The following is a 21,280-nucleotide window of genomic DNA, read 5'->3' on the forward strand; positions in this document are numbered from 1 at the left end:
GGCGTGAGCGCACCCCCACCCCCCAAAAAAGAAAAGTGAATCTTCTCCATGTTTTACTTACCAGATGGTTTATACTTTGAAGTAAGACTGGAAAATCTAAAAAGGGGTTACTTTTTAGTCTTCTCATTGAGGACTTTTTTCCCCTCAAAATTGCATCTATTCTGCCTTTTCTCTCAGAAATAAAATAGTTCCAAACACTTGATTCTCCCAGATGTTTTAAGACTATGCACCTTAAACATGCCCACATTGTTACTTAGCCTGGTAGTATCTTCTCACAAAATAAAAATTCACTAGATAGGAGTTAAATGTTCTTACAGACTTATCACAGAATATCCATAAATGTTTATCTGATAGATTGTTCAATGGGTTTGAAATACTGTTTTGATGTAAAGATGAATGCTGTTCACATCAAATTAACAACATCGAACCAATAAAATATGAGCTCATTTAGAGCCACCAATTACAAAAGAATTTTTGACTCCCTAAAAACAAAAGACACACAGACATAGTATTTAATCGAAATATATTTGTCTAATATCTACAAAGTGTGAACATTTGGTCTTAAGAAAGCAGACAAAAGGCACAGAATTAGTATTACTACAGAGAAGCATTCATGCTACTGGATTTTATAAATATTCTTCAGTGACAACTGTAAAAAATAAATTAAGCATTGAGCAAAAATCAGATGTCATTTTTTCCCCTTGCTTTATATTGTAGTCATGTCTTGACCTCATTTGTAAAGGCTGAGGACTGAAATTCAACTGAAACCATGGAACACTTAAGCAGACTTTATTTTAATCACAGTGGTTTTCTTGCAGAGTTTGGGACAAACAATAGAGGTGCACTAAAAAAAAAAAAAAAATCCACAGGAAATTTTCTTTTTTCCTGGAGGCTGTGGTTGTGCATGTTTATATATGCATGCGTATATTTAACTTCTAAAGCCCTTTTTTCATCATAAAAGTAGGGAAGTCTCCATATGACTTGTTTTCTACTGTAAAAGCTGCAGCTTCTGGAAATGTATGACTAGTGCTTTGAGCATGAGAAATTGTTAGAAAGTTTCTGGGGCAAGTAGGCGGCAGGAAAATTCCAAGGTGGGCCTGGCTCTAGGCTCTCCCAGAGGTGCCCCGTCTCGAAAGGCTCTGGCATAAACGTTTACTATCTTCCTGCCCACTCCCCATTCAGCAGAAAATAGCTGTTTATCTTTCTGGAGTATGGACAGATGAAATGTTGAAGTGAGGCGGGAGGAGGGAATCGCAATGATTTTGAAATGACAGCCACCTACCAGGAAGGAACCGATTTCTACCAGGTGGATGTCAGTTGGGCCATGCCAAGTCACTTTTGTTTTGACAGGAGTCGACTACAGGAGAATATTTTTGAGAGTGCAAAATATTTTTGGCAAAGTGAGAAATAGAAAATGTCAAACCTCATTGATAAAAAGGAGCCCATAATTACCCACTTAAATCTTGGTAAGTGCAGAATTTACACGTGTAATACCCAGCAGATGTGTATATAATGCATGTGTGTGAACATGTATTGTGCCAAGAGCTCACACACCACTGTACACACACATGCCCCAAATGGCTCTTGAATAAATTTAATCCTATAGCAGAGTCTGGAGTACATTTTTCACAGTATATAATTTCTCAGGTACCATTTCTTGAACGATATCAAGAGGTCTCAGTGAATACCAACAGAACCTTGATACTGTACCACTTTAATTCCTACAAAAACAGGGCTCTTTCTGAAGGCTCTGCACCTCTACCCCATCAGTGTGCCTTCCAAAGGGGATTGAAGTAGACCCAGCCGTCACCCTGTAAGAGAAGGGAGAAGACGTTACATGGAGACCTCCGTAGGCCGTGGAGAAACGAGAGCCCTAGAGCCCTAGCACTCTGCCCGGTCGGAAGCTGAGCACCGTGCACCACAGCTGCTCTGGGAGCTTCTGTCCGGGACCACCGCGTGCGCGTCTGCCTTGTCCTGGTCTCAGCCACGCCAGGCTGCTGGGCTCACTACCCCTCCTCAAAATGACCAAAATAACAAAAGAAGGGGGGCTTCATTGGTTTACATCAAGGAAGATTGGGGGGGGGGGCTCTTTTAAACAGCAGGACAGTGGGGAAAGGGTGTTGGATGAACAAACAGGCCTGCGTGTGAGGAGTCTGCCCAAGCCAGTGATCTGCAGCCAGCAGCCGGGAGGAGAGTCAGGGAAAGCTCTCTCCAGCAGGCCGGAGTCACAGATCAGTCACACACTAGAAATACCACCAATCACATACCAGTGAAAAAGGGCAAGAATCAAAATGGTGCACTCAGTCTGGTGCTACACTAGAAGGGCATATACTGAGTGGTAACGATTCTGATACTGGGGTGATTCTTAAATTTACATATCCTTAAGCCTTCTGTTACGAACACATTGTTTTTCATTAAACCCAGCAGGAACAATAGTTACGTTCGTTTGTTGTCATTTTGTTATTTGAATGTGCAACTTTCCACAGAAGCCAGGCAAACGTAGTTGTCTCAGAGGGACCACATCCACCTTCAAGAAGGATCCTTGAAGGCTTTGTGACGGTTAATTTTATATGTCAGCTTGGTAGGCCCTGGGGGCCCAGATTACATGATTCCTGGGTGTATCTGTGAGGGTGTTTCCGACTGAGATTAAAATTTGATGGGTGGACTCAGCAAAGGAAATTGCCTTCCCCGATGTGGGTGAGCATCATCCAACATGTTGAAGACGTGAAAAGAAGAAAAAGTGCAAAGAGGAGGAATCCACCTTTTTCCCTGCCTCACTCCTTGAGTTGGGACGTCTTATCTGCCCCTGGACAGGGATTCACACCATCAGGCTCCCCAGGTCCTCATTGGACTTGGACTGAATTACACCATCAGCTTCCCGGGGGTCTCCAGCTTGCAAACAGCAGATTCTGGGATTTTCCGGCTCCATAATCTCGAGAGCCAATTCCTCATAATCAATCTACATGTTTTTGTGTCTCCTGTTGGTTCTGGTTCCGTTCTGTTTCTCCTGGGCAAGGCTTCCAGGCAGGGTTCCCACCCAGAGGCTCCCCAAGCAGGCCTCCTGCCCGAACCGGAATCCAACACTGGAGTCTCCCGTCCACCGCCGCAGCCCCTGCTTCCTGCGCCCGAAGAGAAACCACCTCAGGGTGACCAACCCGCCCCACGGCCTCCGCCTACACAGACGAATCCATCCTCTAGCACAAGTCAGACCTTCCCCGCGCCTGAGTCAAAGGAAGCCCTGGCATATTTCAGTTGGCGCTCAGTGTTCACGTTTTTAAAATTCCTTCACACCCTGTGAATATCAGGCTTCTCCTAAAACTCAGGTTTCTGGCTTCTTGTGAGGAAGGGGACAGTTTGCGATCGCCTGGAGGTTCCAAGTGGCATCGCCCCCTCTAGGTACAGACTCCAGCGCTGCCCAGTCCTGCCGGCTGCTCGCTGCGCTGCTAGTCCTGCAAACCTGCCCTGCAAACTGGCTGCCAGGCTCACTGCGGGTCCAGGTCTGTTCTTGACGCTGCCCAGCTGCTCCACAAACCATTTCGAGAGCACAAGGGCCTCAACCGAGCACACAGTGCCTCGCCCTCTGCCCAGTGGGCGGACAGTCATGGAGCTTCCTGCTTCCAGGGTCCCTCTGGGGTGAGAGCGGCAGATTCAGGCACAGGACTCAGGCTGGCCTGTCCTGGCACGTCCATGCCGTTTGGCCCACGGGGGGCAGAGCTCGGAAGGGGCCGTTCGCAGTCACGCAGGTTCCTGCCCACCCGGTGCGGGGACAGCTGCGAGGCGCCTCGTGACGGACTTGCAGCTAATGACAAAGCAGCAGGGGTCGTGTTTCTTTTGTACGAACAGGACAGCATCCCTTCTGCAATCCCATTCCTCGCCCTCCCTGGCAGGCTGATGGGCTTTTCTGCTGGAGGCGGCCAGAGGGACAGTGTCGGGTTCAGTTCTACCCACAGGACAACCTGGCCCCAAGCTGGAGCCAGAGCCGAGCTGCCCACAACTTCCCAGGACCTCCCCTGCCCCCTCCTCCATCCAAACCACTGCATTAGCCAGACAGATGCACCTGCCCCTCACTCGGACAAGCGCCCAAACAGGTGGCCAAGTTACCTCCTGGATAAAATACTTGGGCTGCCACGGTGTGCGGAGGTTCTCCCGCTTCCGTTCCTCCATCCGCTGCTTCTCCTCCAGGTGCCGCTTCTGCTCCGTGGCCGCATCGATGTCGCCCAGCCGCAGGTATCGGGTCACCTCCCGCCAGAGGTTCCTGGGGATGCAGGGAGGAGAGGAACGGTCAGGGAGGGACGGCAGACTCCAGGATGGTCATGCTTGGCCAGGGCAGGGGAGGGCAGAGCAGGGAAGAGGAGGACTAGGCAGGTCACCTGCAGAGGCGGCTCCTTGCAGGGGCCTCACAGACCCCCAGAACCAGCGCTGGAACGCAGGGCTACCCACTCCAAGTCCGTGCTGTGAACCCCTCTTGTCGCGAGCGCCATGCCTCTCCGGGACTGACTTCTGCGGCTGAATCTAGTGGTCCCAGGAGTAAGCAGTAGCACCGCTACTACAAACAAGCAGACGCTTATATGGCGTTTACCATCTTTCTTGGTATTTTACATAGTATTAACTCACGCAATCATCACAACAACCCATTGACACAGATGCTATCGTATCATCCCCATTTTAAAGGGGAGACACCAGGTCCAGACAAGGTGAAGTGACTTGCCCGAGGTCAGCACGCCGAGAAATACGGCATGAGGATTATAGACTGGGGGGGGGGGGGGGTCGTCTGGGCTGCAGGCTCTGCCCCCCCACACACACACTCACTGTAGCGGGTGGCCTAGACTGGGTCCTGGCTCACGTGCAGTTTTCCTCCTCGGATTTCCCAGGACCACCCCTGATTCGTACACGATGTTCAAGAGGGTAAGGAAAGGGGCTGAGGTAGAGCAGGGACCATCACCCACGCACTTCCTCCCTCAGACACATCAGGACAAGTCAGGATTGGACATAAAAGAAAACTCGGATCCAATGACTTCCCCCTGGGCCAGGGAGCACACCTGCACAGAGTGCCCTTGTCGGTCCACGCGGGGCCTCCGAGCAGAGCAGGGACGACGACCAGGCCCTGCTGAGGGCGTCGAGCTCCTGCTGCAGGCTCAGCCTGCCCTCTGGCCCCGCCTGAGTCCCACCTGCACAGACCTGGGGAAACCTGGACTGGAATATAAGCCATGCCTGAGCAGCCGAGCGCCCTGGCTGTTTTTCCTGTGCCCAGATAGTGACTTAAGAGAGGACACGACTGGCCAAAGCCAGTGAGGGAGGTGAGGGAAGGAAACAGGAGCTGAGGGCTGTACCGCACCATCTTCGTCCCCCATCACCCACATCCTCAACACACATGCTGAGGAAGGGGCTAGGCACCACGACACCAGGGCGGGGGGTGCTCTCAAGAGCAGGACCTCCCATGATAAGCCTCATCTAAGACAGTAGCCCCCAGTTAGAAGGCAGAGACTCCCAAGGACTGGAGAGGGGGTAATGGGACAAGAGCTGGCCCCAGACAGACATACAGGGATCCGGCCAAGAGCACTATCTGAAGGTGGGGGCCAGTGGGAAGGGGTTAGAGGCTCATCTGGGGAAGACTGAACTTCAAAAGAAAATGCAGAAAGGTCAGGAGCCTTCAGGGGGGGAAGGTGGGCGCAGGTCCGTGAGAAAAGGAAAAAGGAAGTTGAGGGGAGCCCTCCCTGAGAAGGGGGGGGCATCATGGCAAAGGGCCGGGAGAGGCTGAGGCCAAGGCAGGACATCTGCTCAGACCAAACTGTGGGCATGTGAACAAATGCACAGGTGTGAACAGACAAAGAGAGATGTCTTCATTCTGCCCTGATGGGCTGTGCTTCCCTCCCCTCCGAGAGGGCTAGCTGGGGACTGGGGGTTCCACCAGGGCTCCCACCACTGTGAGGGCTGGGACAACTGGTCTACCCACTGGCCCGCCTAAGCCATGCAGATGGTCCCTCCTGTGCCTCTGCAGTTAAGGCCTGGCAGAATCGCGAGGTGAGTGGTCTCAGGTGCTCTGAGCAGCAAGAAGTCCCTGGTCCAGCTATAACCCTTCCAAGGCTGTTTCCTCCAGGGAAAACAAGGTGAGCTGGGCTTGGTCTCCCTGCAGCTCAGTCCCATGTTTCAGTCAAGTCCACGTATGTAAGTCAAAAAAGGTAGCACCCATCTGTCTTACTCCCATACGAGATCCCATCCTCTCTACAGGCTGAATTCTGAGCTCCCCTGGACTGAGAGGCAGTGAAGAATCTTTTTTTTTTTAAATCCTCACCCGAGGATATTTATTTATTTATTTATTTATTTATTTATTTATTTATTTATTTTTATCCTCACCTGAGGATATTTTTCCATATTTTGTACAGATAGAGTGGGAGGGAGAGAGAGGAAGGGAGAGAGAGAGAGAAACATCGACGTGAAGGGACACATCGAGTGGCTGCCACCCGCACGACCAACCAGGGCCGGGGACAAACTGCAACCGAAGTACGTGCCCTTAGCGGGAACCGAACCCGGGTCTCTCCGGACTGCAGGCCGACGCTCTAACCGCTGAGCCAAACCGGCCAGGGCGATTTTTCTATTATTTTCAGATAGAGTGGGAGGGGGGGAGAGAGAGAGAGAGAAACACTGATATGAGAGAGACACATCAATGGTTGCCTCCTGCACGACCCTGACCGGGGCCAGGAAATAAACTGCAACCAAGGTACGTGCCCTTGACCAGAATCAAACCCGTGACTCTTTGGTCCGTGGGCTGACACTCTAACCGCTGAGCCAAACCAGCCAGGGCAGGAAAGAGTATTAACAAGGAGCAGCTAACCTACTCCACAGCCTGGAAGCACAGCCCAAGGTGACCAGTTCTGTTGTCCAAACCAGAAGCAACAGGCAAACCAGAAGCAACAGCCATGCCACGACAGCGACCACAGGGTTCCTGACTCTGGGAAGGCTTCATCAGAGGCAGTGTGGCCAAGCAAGTGGCTTCCTTTCCTGTTGCAGCCTGTCCCTTGTCCTACTACTATGGCCCAATAGGCTCAGCTATAAAAGCCAATGGGTGGGCCCAGCCAGTGTGGCTCAGTGGTTGAGCATGGACCCATGCACCAAGAGGTCGCCAGTTCAATTCCTGCTCAGGGCACATGCCCAGGCTGTGGGCCCGATCCCCAGTGGGGGACATGCAGGAGGCAGCCAATCAATGTTCTCTCTCATTGATGTTTCTATCTCTCTCTCCCTCTCCCTTCCTCTCTCTTTAAAATTAATACAGAAGAATAACTTTTTTTTAAAAAAAAGCCAATGGGTAGAAGTTCAGGCCTTCCATTTGGACACAGAGAAGGTTACACTCATTGTCCCTGAATAATCAGAAGAACAAGAGTGTGCTAATCCTACCATGAAGCGGAGGTTGCAGAGGTACTGGGGCCCTGGTTTTATTAAACTCAGTTACAACGTTTTGTTTATTTGCACTGTTGCACCCTGCTTCGTTTCTATATAATTAACACTGCCCAGTGGCTACACACTCTTCTTAGAAAGGCAACCCTTTCACAGAATCCGGAATTTTACTTTAATCCTACCTCATATATCTAAAGAGCAGCATATGGTTTTAGACGAGAGCAGTGGTCAGCTCTGGCTGGTGTGCTCAGTGGTTAGAGCATCAGCCTGCAAACTGAAGGGTCGTGGGTTTGATTCCTGGTTAAAGGCACGAACCTGGGTTGCAGATTCAATCCCCGGCCCCAGTCAGGGCATGTGTGGGAGGCAACCAATCGATGAGTCTCTCTCACATCAATGTTTCTGTCTCTGTCTCTCTGTCTCCCTCCCTGCCCCTCCCTCCAAAAATCAATGGAAAAGAATATCCTCAGGTGAGGACTAAGAAAATGAAAATAAATAAATAAAAAAAAAGAGCAGCGGTCAGCAAGCATTTTCTGTGAAGGGCCAGACAGTAGACACTTCAGGCTTGGCCGGCACGCGGTCTCGGTCACACTACTTAGTGGCCGCGGCAGGAGGAAGGCAGTGGAACACAACCATCAGGGTGTGTTCCCCTAAACTCCTACACGTCAGCTACAGGCGAGACTTAGCTCCGGGCCCCGGTGTGCTGACCCCCGGACTGAAACTCAAAACGGCACTCTTCCAAGAGTCAGCTTGTGCGCCTGCATAAACCTCCCTCGGCGTGGCTGCACTATATGCACCACGCAGAGTGGACACGCTAACCGAGCGAATGCTCGACAGACTTCACTGTGCTCCTCCTGCCGAATGGGCAGGCGGTTGCTTTTTCTTTTGTTTCATTTTAAAATATCTATATATTGGATAAATACATAATTGAGTGTGTATGTGTGTGTTTATGTATTACACACACTCATATATATACACACCCATATATATGCACACACACACATACACACCACACACACATACATATACTCAGTTTTATGTTTAAAACTTTTCTGCATTTAAGAATTTTCCTTTAGAATAGATTCCCAGAAGTGGAACGCAAGGTTCAGCTGCTTGATGAGTCTAGAGCTACTGACCCATGCAGCTAAACCTCACGGCTTCCTGCTGCAGGCAGGTCCTGAGTGTCAATCTGATCACACCCTTGCCAGCACTGAACTTTTAAAAGTACGTTGCTAATCTGGTAAGAAAAAAAAAGGATCTCAGTGCTTCACGGCACAGTTCTTTGATTCCTAGTGACTCTCTATTTAACTTTGTGATTAAGCGACAGGCCAGTTGCGTTGACAAACTGCGGACAGGCACTAAAAATAAGCTGCAGCTGTCTTCACGCTCCAGCCGCAAGGGCAGAATGCCAGACTGGAAGATGCAAAGGATCTTCTCCCGAATGACTCGCAGAGAACTTCCTACGGCTCCCTCTCCGTCCCCGGGTCAAGCGCTCGGGACAACCACGCCGGAGAGAAACGGCCTGACCCACCTGGACTCCATGGGCCCCTGCTTCTCCAGAGGCCTGATCCTCTTGGGGCACACGGGCAACGTGGTCGTGTCGATGACTTTGGTTTCCCCGTTGCTGTAGGTGAACTCCAAGGTGCCGTTCCATTCCCCGTGGGCCTTACAGACAATGGTGTTGGTTGGGTTGTGCTTCACTTCTGCCGTGACCCTGCACGGAGGGATGGATGAATGAATCAAATGAACACGCTTTGCGAGATTATCAAAACACAGAGCCTGACTTCTAAAGGTGGACCCCCATTTGGAGATTTTTTTTAAAGGGGTGGCATGGACGGGAATTGGTTTTTAGTATTTTGCTCAGACTAGCTTATAAAATGTGATCTAATACCCTTAAACAAAAGATGAAGGCATTGATGGAAAAACTGGTGAGAGATGAATCAAGTCTATAGATTAGTTGATGGGCTAATCTAACGAAAGCCGAGCCAACCCTACCCCTTGCTTGGCCCTGCACCGATGCCTGCCTTCTCACAGCAGCGGTTCAGGGGGACCACCTCCAAGCTGGCTTTCAGAGAGCCTTGGTGGAGATGTGTGAGCTCTTGCGTCACCTGCCTGGCCTGAGGGAGCTCCGGGTGTCCAGCTCGGGGTGACAGCAGACCCTAGCTCCCTCTCTGCCCTGCAGCACAGAGATAGGGACACAGCAGAAACGGGGGATCCCGTCCAAGCTGCCAAGCACGGGAGGAAAGCTCTTCTCTTCCTCACGGCCCAGCTCAGGTTGAATTCGGAGTTTTCAAACGCAGGCTTGGAAGCTTCCCACCCAAGCCTGAACACCCCCAAGGCTCTTGGGCAGCATAGGGAACCGGCCAGCTACACACAGCGGGAGGTGTTAGTGGTGCGCTGGTGAAGGTTTAACAGCCAGCTCTCCAGGAGGGGAGACACCTGATGCGTAGTATCTGCCGATTTCTGTGGGGCCCCACCACCACCGATTTCAAGCTACCCACTTGCTAGGAGGGGTGCAGCTGGGGGAAGTGCACAGCATCGGCTTGTGAGCCAGGGTGTCTGGCTCCAAAACAGCCAGAGGTTGTCGGCTTCCAGGACGACAGACACTCTGACATCATACAGAACGCTCTCCGAGAAACAGGGCAAAGATGGGGGCCTGTTTACACAGCGATCTGCTCTGAAGGAGGAATTTGTGTAACTGGAGCAATAAAACCAACATTGTGCTTCTGCAAACAGCCGACCTCGCCTTTGATTTCTTAGGCTTGGGCTTCCCCAGCTCCTAAGGCAAAGAAGTGGTCCTGATCTCACAGATGATATGGGATTCAGGAGACTTCATGGAGCCAGCTTAACATGAACCGGGAGCTCTCAGGCAGTGGGAGCTCACAGATCACACGGCTTCAGATCAGAGGAACCGGCTGCGGCGTCGAGAGGGAGAGGTTATTGGTGTGTGTCTTGCAAATACATCACCGAAGGATTTCACCATACATTTACCTGGGAGGGTTAAAAGAACTATCATGGGGTGGCGAAGCTCCTCTTAAAAAATATGTGTTAACAACTTTATCTTGATTTTCTATTCATTCCATGGCTGGAACCCAATTTCTGATGAAGAAATGAACCTCAGGGCATTGTGATAAGACAAAGACGGAGCCTCCCTGGCCGCCTCCTACCTGTGCACTTTCCCTCCATAGAAAGGCTTCGTGTGGAATATCACGGTTGCGGAGTACCCGGTCTTGGCACAGTTGATGCTGACTTTTCCTCCAAGCTCCACCCAGGGGATGGTGAGGATGGAGCGTGCATAGGCACTAGGCAGGGTGAACACGTACTCCTCCCCATGTTCCAGGAGCCTCAACACACCTCCAGGGAGAGAGCAGGGAAGAGTCAAGCACACACGTACAAGAAAAGGGCAGCTGGGGGGAGGAGGGGGTCAAAAGACACAGGAGAAACCAGCCCCCTGCAAAGGGCATTGGTCTCCCATCTCTGCCGAGGTTGGCTGTATTTGCCCTGCATTTATTTACTGTGCGCCCTACCGTGTGCCAGGCACTGTGTGAGGCGCTGAGAATACAACAGTGAAGAAGACAGGCCCACTGTCTGTCCTCAAGGAGCAGAACAGAAAGGTGGTCACTAATCAATCACCAAGCAAACAAACTAACTGTGATGAAGGTGGAAAGGAGAGGTCCCCAGTGCCATGGCGGCCAGCAACAGGAGCTGAGCTGGAAGGGAGGTTTCCCTGAGGAGAGGACACAGGAGTCGGTGAGAGCTGAGTAGGTGAAGAGGGAAGAGCATGTGCAAAGGCCATGTGGTAGGAAGGAGTCCAGAGAGCATGACGGGGCTGAGAAAAGGGCTCATGAGCAGAAAGAGAGGTGGTGTGCACAGGCGTGGAGGCTGGCCAGGTCAGGAGAGGCCAGACCTTGTGATTTAAACTTTGAAAAAAGCAGGTTAAGGAGTGTTGCCTTTATCCTGAGAGCAAGAGAAACAACTTGGGTGGTTCTCATGAAGTTCGAGGATCAGACTATATAGCTGCTGCCAGCAACTCAGGGGCTGGAGCTCAACACTCCCCTCTATGCCAGGGGTTCTCCGTCCTCGGACCCAGGCATCAGGCTTGGAGAAGTCTAATCCTCTTTCAACAGTGAAACATTATGTGGGTTTTTCTAGTTTTCTAGGGAAAAGGGGTTTCCATCAAATTCTCCAAGGCTATGACCACCTCCAAACACAAACCCGCAGGGCCACTGTACAGTTTGTGCAGGACGCTCGGAGCCCACCGAGGGCTGAAGTCCTCGCTTTGCTTCGTCTGGCTGGGCACCCACAGGGCTGCCTCTGTGTTGACGGGCAGCACTCCGCTTCACACAGAGGCCCCGACAAGCTGGCAGAGTCCCTGAGAACCAGCCCTACAGCTCAGATTTGCTCTGCAGAAGACACCTTCTCAGCATCCCATTCGGGCACCGGGGCTTCGCTCCCCACAGAAATGCCCTCCCAGCTCGACCCCAGCTCACGGCAGACCCGGAGATTTGCAAGGGCGTCCTGAGCCTCGGGAAGAAGGGAGAGTTCCACCCTTTGACCAGACACATGTGACCAGAGGTGGGCAGTGGTGTCCCCTGCCTGGGCTCCCAGTCCCTCTCCTGGAGCGAGGAGCAGGGTCAACGGCACCCCCGTGTGGCCCGTTCTGGCTGCCAGGCGATCCTGGAGCCTCCCGGGCACTATCTCCCTTAGCTCCCCAGCCAGACTGTGCAGCCATGATGATCATCATTTTAAAATAATGATGAGAAAACAAACGTAGAGAGGCTAAGTAATCCGGCTGGTCAGTACTTCTCTCGTAGGCTAGACAAGCATCTCAATCAGTCAGAACTAGACTTTGCCAGAGAGAGAAAGAGAGGTTGATTGGGATTCTTTGAGTACTGATGAGCTTGACAGGAGATCTGAGGAGAGATGAGACCACGTCGTGCAGGGGAGTCTGAGTTTCTGAAGTCGGCACAAATATGCGCTCAACTACAGTTCCATTTACCCTGAAAATCCCCGCCGTCTGCACGTCCCACAGTCTGTAAACATCCTTGGCTCACCTGGAACCAGCACCCTCACTCCCAGGCCCACTCGAGTCAGTTCTGCCGACCTACAGACACATCTGACGGCTCTGGAAACCCCAGGCGATGGCTCACGTGTTTGGGGTCTTGGCCATGCCCAGCGCGGAGAGATGCTCACACACGGGCTCACGCGGGCAGGGCTGCGAGGGTACGTGTCACAGCAGCATTTAAATCTTCCTCTCCCTGGCCAGGAATATAATTGACTATATGCAACATACAGGCACCAACTGCACGAGCCCACTACCCCCGACATGCTGAGGTTCAGAACAGTCCAACCTCTCGCCACTTCCCAATCGCCAATAGCCCTTGTCGTTGAACTGGCCCATCTTACTAAAAGTAAGCCCCAGGCCACCTACTGCCGTCTCTCTGACATGTGTCCCTCCTCCTCTGACTCAAAGAGTGGAACTGCCCCCAAACGACACTTACAGACCCGTCCTCTCCATGAAAGTAAGGGAGGACCACTGTCTGTGAGAAGCTAGCCTTCGGTCCTCAGTCCTTACGGTTTCTGATCAGGACCCTTGGAGGAGAACGGCCAAGTCTGACATATTTTTTGTTTCCAAGCCTACTTTGTATCGGACATCCCCCAAGTTAGGCTGCTTGAAAAGGGGCCAAAGCAGATGGAAAATTGTGGCTAATGCCACACAGACATGACAGCAACGGTCAAGAAGAGCCAGACGTGAAAGATGGAAAGAGAGTGGTCACCTCAGATTTCCCTCCCTGCCCCTTTCTACTCACAAGCCCCCCGTTCCTCCAATGCCAAGACCATGCTCACAGTCTCATGTGGCAGCTGGGGGAGGCTGCCAGCCACCGTGCCTCCAAGCGCCAGAGGAGCAGGTTCCCGACCACAGCCCTGTCCGGGTGCTGATGGACCACTTAGTAAAATCTTCCAGGTGGCCAGCACATCTCCCCAACAGCACCGCCTCGCCCTGGTGTCTGTGGGGTCCCTATCTTGTGGTCAGCCCTTCGGGTCCTTAAGGGGAGCACCTTGGGGACTCTCACCATCTGCACACCCTGCCAGCAGCCTCTCTTCTCAACAGGATCACACACAGCCACGAGCCCCACCAGCCAGTCTTCCCCGTCTCAGCACAAACGCGGACTTTGATGTTTTCTTTACAACACATTTACATGGAGAACATGCCACACACATTTTTTTTTTAAAGACCTGGATCATTCCGTCACTCACCATCCTGGCGATCTAACTTCTCTGCGCCTGCGTACCTGTGCCTCCCTGGGCTGCAGTGGGAGGGGAAGGTGATTCAAAAACTCAGCTCCAAGCTCGCAGCCTGACACACCACCAGAATCCTCCAGGTGCTATCTCCTAATCCCTCTCACTCTCTAAAGCAGCTGTCTCAATGGGTGAATTCTTAACCGTGGTATTTCCATTTGGGGATAAAGAGGAAATCGAAAAGTCTGCTGATGGGCTATGCACCCAGGGGGTGAAGAGATCAGTGGGAGGCACCACCCTCCTGCCCCTCATCTTTAGAAAAATCTCTTTCAAACCAAGGTGAAATTTCCCTCAAGTCCCCAGAAGCCAGTGAGCCCCAAAGCTAAGCTGGTCTGAAGGCATTAGCGAGACCACACTTCCTTTGGCTCTGTTCTGAAAATGCATAAATGTGAGCTCACTTATTAAGTAACCTGGAATTATACCTTCTCAACAATAATTCCCTTTTCAGGGTTGCATAAAGAAATGCCTGCCCCTGACAGGAATAAAAGACTATATTATAACTAGACTGACAGCCGGGGTCACAAACGAAAGCTCCTTTTTCATCAGCCTCGGAGCTGAGAGAAACCGAAATATGCCAAATCACCGAAACCTCCACGCCAAGGTGAGCGCGTCTTAAATCCCACAAACGGATGTATCAATCAGCATAAGGCCAAGCATTAAGGCTGATGTTCATTGATAAATTTAAAATAATTTCATACCCGATCTCAACCTGAGGAACCAAGACACTCTGGGAGAACATTTAGTCTGGAAAGCACAGAATCACAGCAACTGGACCGGCTGCAGCAGCGTCCGAGTCACCGGCTCCAGCGAAGGTCTCTCTCTTACTAGGACTAATCGTCTTTCCCCACAGGCTCATTCACAGGCTGCGCCATGTACTGGGCACCGGTTCTGGTGTTTAGGGGGGAGGCCGGTTGCAAGAGCAGTTGAATGGGTCTCAGCTCCCAGCAGTGTTGGGGGTGCTGAGTAGAGGCCCTTTGCTCCCCTGGACAGAGTGGAGGGGTGACTGCGCAGTGTCTCAGTTAGGGGGTGTCTATCAGAGCTGATGCCCGGTGGGGAGGGTGGTCTCAGAACAAAATGAAGCTCCTTCTAATGGTATTTTATTGTAGCTAATATACCACAGCCTAAGGCGGTAATTTAAAAGATAAGCCCATGTATTTACCTACAAAATGTCAAGGGGGCCCATCTAAGATCTGAATTTTAAAGTGAGGGGGTTGGGAAAATGTTACCTCAGACTAGAGTCAAACAATTCATGGATGCTGGATCCACGCAGGAAATGAGTGTGTGTGGGGGGGGGGGCACCCGCCTCCCGGCCCCGCCTCCAAAGGAGCCAGTACAGGAACAAACCTTTGGCTCCGAGGCCTTCTGCTGTGTCGATAAGAACATCTGTAACAGGGCGCACGTTGAACCCGTGTGACAGAAAGGTGGGTGCAGCTGCTGGGAGGGCGCAGGCAGACCTAGGGCCTCCCACGCCTGGCCAGGGCTCGCGGACTCTCCCGCTCTGTCCACGCAGGAGCTCGCCGCGTGGAGACGCATCCAGGAGGGGCCTCCAGTCTCAGAATGTCCTGGGCCCCACACTACTGCGAAGGTCTGCCCTTACTTTCCACGCGGGTGAAGGGAGAACAGCGGATCCCAAGTCGGCGTCGGGGATGGCTACGGCGAAGGATCTCAGAGAAGGGGGTACTGTGCCCCATTTCCCACCCACGGCATCCAGAGCTGTGTGCGCCTGCGCACCTGCGAGCGCCCGGGGCTGTGCGGAGAAGTCGAGGCCCAGCCCCTACCTGCTGGGAGCTGGGAACATGCGAGCTAAGACCCTGGGACATCAAAGGCCTACCCTATGGAGACAGACACACAACAACTGCCAACAAGAGACAGTGAAGCTGCCAGGGTGGGGACCGAGTCGGAGGACCCCGGCACTCTCAAGGGGAGCTCCGGAGTAGGTGGCTGGAGGCCATGGATTCTGCTGGGCTGTGTATGGAAGGGGCCCTGTGCAAGGTGTGGCTTAGGTGCAGGGGCTGCGGGCACAAGAGGGCTGCCAGGTGGACCAGGACGGAGAACGAGGGAAGAGGTGAGACGTGCTGGGAGGAGAGGCTGGCTCTGAAACAGCGGCGGCCACACCCACCGCGGCGGCCACACCCACCGCGGCGGCCACACCCACCGCGGCGGCCACACCCACCGCGGCGGCCACACCCACCGCGGCGGCCACACCCACCGCTCACGCAGCCCAGCCCTGGTGCCAGAAGGCTGTGTGGGTGCTTATTTACTATTTGGGGAGAGGAGGAAGCAGCCCTGAGACCAGAAAGGGGGTGAGTTTCTCTGATTGAAGAATTCCCTAAATCACTAGAAAGGGATTCACAAATCTTTACCTTTATCAAACATGTCCAGATATTGGTCTAACCTCAAGAATCCCTGCTTACGGGCAGCGCCTGGGAGGCGCCAGCCCAGGCTGTAATTTAAGTATCTGTGGTTTTCCCACGTCTTGACAGTTGCCTCTGGCGGTTCTGCTGAGTGCAGGGGAATCCCCAGAAAGGAACGTGAATATATTCATTTTCTGTGTATCAGAAAATGCATTTAATTTGATCAGAATGTATTATATCTACCGAGTCTACCGAACACTTAGTCTGCCTGTTTTTGTTGTTGTTGTTTTGGTTATCCTCACCTGAGGATATTTTCCCATTGATTTTTTTTTTTTTTTTAGATAAAGTGGAAGGGAGGGAGAGACAGAGAGAGAGAGACAGAGACAGAGAGAGACATCCATTGTTGCCTCCTGCACAACCCAACCAAGGCCAGGGATGGAGCCTGCAACCCAGGTACATGCCCTTGACCAGGAATCAAACCCACAATCCTTCGGTCCACAGGCCAATGCTCTAACCACTAAGCAAACCAGCCAGGGCTAATCTCAGATTTAGAGTGTGTGTGTGGGGGGGGTGTGTATAGGAGCAGGTAGGAGGAAAAAAAACCAGCTTGTCTGTCTACTCATAGCTTTGTTACAGGGACCTCCTGGCTCCCACCTTCAGTCCATTTTTCACAGAGCAGCCATGGAGATGCTGCCGAAAATCATGCCTGAACATTGAGCCTGTGTGCATGGAAGACCCATGAAAGGCCAACACTGATGCTGGGCTGATCTGTGGCTATTCTGGAGTAGCTATCCTGTTACCTCCACCTGGAGGGTAAGCACCTCAGAGGGTAAGCCTACAGCCCGAGACAGCGGAGAAGTGGGACCCAAGAGTGGTTTCCCCCCAAACAGTACACAGCACTCAAACAACAAATAAGAAGAGCTGTGTATACTTAGTGTCTGCAGATCCTGCCCTCCCATTCTCTCCTGACTTGACAGCAGTCACCCTTTATTGGTGGTTTCACTGTCCACGGTTTCAGTTACCTGTGGTCAACTGTTGCCTGAAAACATTAAATGGAAAATTCCAGAAATAATTCATAAATTTTAAATTATGTCCCATTCTGAGTAGCATGATGAAATCTCACTGTCCCACTCAGTCCCTCCATTGATCCAGTGTATCCACAATGTATATCCTACCAGCTCGTTAGTCACTTAGTAGCCGTCTGGGTTTTCAGATCGACTCAAAGAGCAAGACCAGTTTAAACTTATCACAGGTAGTGTATACATGTGGGAAAACACACAGTATATATAGGTTTGGTACTATCTTTGGTTTCAGGCATCCAGTGGGGGTCTTGGAATGTATCACCCATGGATAAGGGGGACTGCTTGCTGTATTTCAATCAGATTTGCACCAGCACCATTCCATTGACAGCCCCTGTCAAGATCACCAACGACCTTCACCGTCCAAATCCAATGGTCAATTCTCAGTCCTCATCTTCCCAGAATGGAGCAGCATCACTGGACTCAGCTGATCACTCCCTGTCCTCCTAGAAACACTGTCTTCACTTGGCTGGCAGGAAGCACCTGCTCCCATTCCACCTACTTCTCTGGCCACGCCACCTCCATGTCCCTGACTGCTGCGCCTCACCCTTGGGCCCTCTGAATGCTGGCGGATCAGTGCTCACTTAGCAGTCTCGTTAGTCTCCAGGCTTTAAATTACAAGGTTTAACCTCAGCTGGGACCTCCCCCCAGAACTCCAATCATCTACCCAAACACCCTGCTTGAATGTCAAAACCATAACACAACCTAACTGAGCTCCTTATACGCTCCCTCCAAGTTAGTTCTCCCCACCCCCAGACCCCCATCTTCCCCATCTCAGTTAGTGGCTATTCCATCCTTCTAGGTGCTCAGCCCATAAGCCTTGACACCTTTCTCTCGTACCCCACATCCAATCCAGAGGCAGGTCCTCTTGGCTCTCTCCACTTCCGAATACATCCAGACTCTTACCACATTTTCCCTCCTCCTCTACACCCCACCCTGTCCCACCATCACTTCTTGCCTGATCATCATAATCTCCTAACCGGTCTCCTTGCCTCCATCTTTATCCCTCCGATGGTCCATTTCCAACAAGCAGCTGAACAATCTGCCGAAACTGTAAGTCAGATCATGATACGCTTCTGCTCAAAACCCTAAATGGCTTCACAGCTCACTCAGTATAAAAGCCAGCACCCCGGGCAGTGGCCCCTGAGGCCCCACATGATCTGGCCACAGTCACCTCTGGCCTTGTTCACCCTGCTCCAGTGAGACGGGCTTGCTGCCTTCCATCAGCACACAGGGCCTCTGCTCTTCTTTCTGCTTTACCTCTTCTTCCCCTGCTCACCAACTAGGCTTATCCTTTACCACCCCCTTTGGGTCTTTGCCTAAATGTCACCTTCTGGTGAGGCCTTCCCAGCCACCATCTCCAATCATCTCCTCTTGGCTGTCTCTTCCTGCACAGCACTCACCTTCCAACACAACAAACATAATTTTGTTTCCCTAGGAGAATAGAATAGGAGCCTCACAAAGACAGGAATTTTTTTTTTTTACTGTTTTGTTCATACAAGTATCCACAGCTCTTAAGACAATGTCTGACATCTAGTAGGTGCTCAATAAAAATGTGCTAAGCGAATGAAAGGTGTTCTTATCTCATGAGGTTTCGGAAAGGAGCCATATACTCCCTGAAACTGAAAGCCGAGTTTTGCGTTCGTTTGTGTGTGTGTGTGTGTTTTTCTGGGAAGTGATTCTACATCCTTTGAGTCTCACAGGGATTTGTGACTTAAAAGAAGTCAAAGAACCACTAACACAGATGCTTGAATGATTTGCTAAAACAGAACATGCAACCCATGAGTAGTGTGATTACACCACGTTCCTGCTGCAGAATCTCTCGCCCCGAGTCCAGAGATCTGCCTTTGGGAGTTTTTATGAGCAGATTGTGAATAGGTAGCACAATTACCCTCATTGTCTGTGAGCCAGAAAACCAGTGAGAATGAATACAAATGTGTTTCATGGGTTTGGGGCCAACTCGAATATTCATGCAAAGCTGAAAGTAAAGCATATGTAAGACCACACACACACACACACACACACACAGACACATGTCACATGTGAAGATCCAGGTGGGCAGCTGGTTAAGCAAATAGCTACCTCCCATCAAGCCCATCACCTTGGCCCCACTGAAAAATCACCCAGGATCCGGTCCCAAAATAACAAAACCCATCCCTCTTTCCCACCTCCCCATTCACTCACCTCTAATTCCAAAGCAAAATAAAAAAGGAACCCCACAAACAAAATCATCAGTCATCTACCAGGTATTCAAACATCACCGTGTAAGAGCCAAACTCCATCGAACATAAGACGTGCCTTACCTTCTCCTATCATAGAGACCCCCACGGACATGCCCATGAACTTGCTTTTGGTCCAAACGTGAGTGGTGATGCACAGTCTCTTCTCCTTGCACTCACAGTAGAAGCAGGAGATGGGTGGGTGGTGGGACACCTGCTCAGCCACAAACCTCAGCTTGTAGCTTTCGGGAGGGTCATCAGCCATCAGGCGTTCGTGGCTGGGAGGAGAGTGGGAAGCAGTCCTCTTCGACTTGACCCTGTCCTTGGGAACCTCCCAGGAGCAGTGGAACGTCTCGCCGATGATGGGGTTGTAAGGCTTCTTGGCCAAGGCCCCCTTGCGGCCCTCGTGGAAGGCAGTGAGATAATACTCCACGAAGCAGACGACCCTCTCCTCCGGCGTGGCGCCCGCCGCCACGGCCAGCAGCAGGTCTGGGTGCGCCATGAAGTCTGCGTACATCTCCAGCAGGGATCGCTTCTCCAGAATGAACGTGGGAAGCACCACCTGCACCGGGAAGGACACAAGGTCAGACAGGACTCCCCGGGATGATGTGGTGGCATCGACGCCACCCCCGCGCTGTGGACGAGAGTGTTCTGAGCGCCTTTTCTCCTCAGCTCCTCCGGCTAGCGCCGTGGGCTCTTACCACACAGCCCCCCTCACTCCTCATTGTTCAGAGTGTGAAGAAAACAGTGTGGAAGGGCCTTTTCATGTTCTTCCTCACGTCAGGCCCAGGAGGACACTCAGTGTCTTCCCACAAACATGGACACTGGGGCTTGCTGCTGCCTCATCCCAGGGGGTCCAGGTAGACCGGGCCCACCATCAAGAGTGTCTGTTAGGAGAGGAGCACAGAAACCCCACGGAGATGAGGGCGGGGTAGGGGTGCGGCAAGGGCCCCTGGCCCAGGTGTCCGAGAGGCAAGGCCAATTACCAGGCAAATGTCCCCAGAGCCACCATGAAGAAGAGCAGCCATCTGGGCCAGAAGAAAGGAGCAGAAGTTACAAAGACGTAGGCTGGCACTCAGTAGAGAATCTTCTGGCAAATGGACTGGCAGAGGGGCTACCCCTAGGGACTACCTGCGGCTCCTCTGGTCACCCTCCGAGTGAGGGGAGAGCAGCCATACTAGTACGAGTTTGAGCAAGCTGACCAAGTCGTGCAGCTGGTTGACGTTGCCTCCTTCGCACAGTCCCTGACTCCCGTGAGAACATTTGCAAGGCAAGGGGCACTCCCTGACGGTGAGCACCACGGCTCACAGCTCTCCATTGACCCTGCCTCCACTTCAGCGTGCTAAGACCCTTCCTTGCCAAGCACAGAGCTGCAATGGAAGACAGCTGTCCTGAGAGAGACAGACAGACAGACACGACATCAGCAAAGCACAACAATTTCAGAGGAAACCGGAGGAAGCCCAGCGCGCTGGAGAGAGGAGATTGCTATCCTTTTTAATGTTCTTCTGTCTTTCATTTAAAAACGGTGTCAGAGGAAAATGTACCTGTGCTAAGTAAAAAAGCAGCCAGATGTAAAATTGAACACGTAACGCGATCCAAGTATCATAAAAAGACCTATCTGTCTTGATGATAGAACTGAGTAAAATTTTTATATTTTTTCTGAGTATCTTTCTGCTTTGCTGTATATGAACGTACTGAAAGAAGAGACATTATTTAAAATACAACCATGCAAATTAAAGGGGATTCCCTAATTTTCTTTCTGCCACAATTTGACAAAATGAGAAGCTGCTCAAGGATCTGAGCTGGCCAGGAAGAGGACATCCTGCCTCAGGACGGCCTTCAGATGCCACTGTTACTACTTCCTGTGTCTCTCTGTGGGACAGGCCCTCGCTCTGCTCTCCGGGGTCTGCTCTTCCAGGCGGCTGCTCCCCGGCCTCCC

The 21,280-nt window shown here is 51.7% G+C and overlaps 1 protein-coding gene across 2 annotated transcripts in view; it reads right to left on the minus strand.

The window, feature by feature from the left end:
- Positions 1–1,355: 1,355 nt before the first annotated feature.
- OSBPL10 (oxysterol binding protein like 10) overlaps positions 1,356–21,280 on the minus strand; it is a 249,856-nt gene continuing 229,931 nt past the window's right edge. The window contains exons 7-11 of one of the 2 annotated variants that reach the window (XM_036267081.1): positions 19,426–19,903; positions 10,557–10,743; positions 8,921–9,103; positions 4,102–4,255; positions 1,356–1,811 (exon numbers count right to left, since the gene is read on the minus strand). In XM_036267081.1, the coding sequence (XP_036122974.1) occupies positions 1,767–1,811; positions 4,102–4,255; positions 8,921–9,103; positions 10,557–10,743; positions 19,426–19,903 (1,047 nt within the window). In that variant the 3' untranslated portion in view covers positions 1,356–1,766. The remainder of the gene's footprint in view (positions 1,812–4,101; positions 4,256–8,920; positions 9,104–10,556; positions 10,744–19,425; positions 19,904–21,280) is intronic. The other variant, XM_036267080.1, reaches the window with a different exon arrangement.

This window comes from Molossus molossus, unplaced genomic scaffold (genome assembly GCF_014108415.1).
Source record: "Molossus molossus isolate mMolMol1 unplaced genomic scaffold, mMolMol1.p scaffold_m16_p_18, whole genome shotgun sequence".
NCBI lineage: Eukaryota > Metazoa > Chordata > Mammalia > Chiroptera > Molossidae > Molossus > Molossus molossus.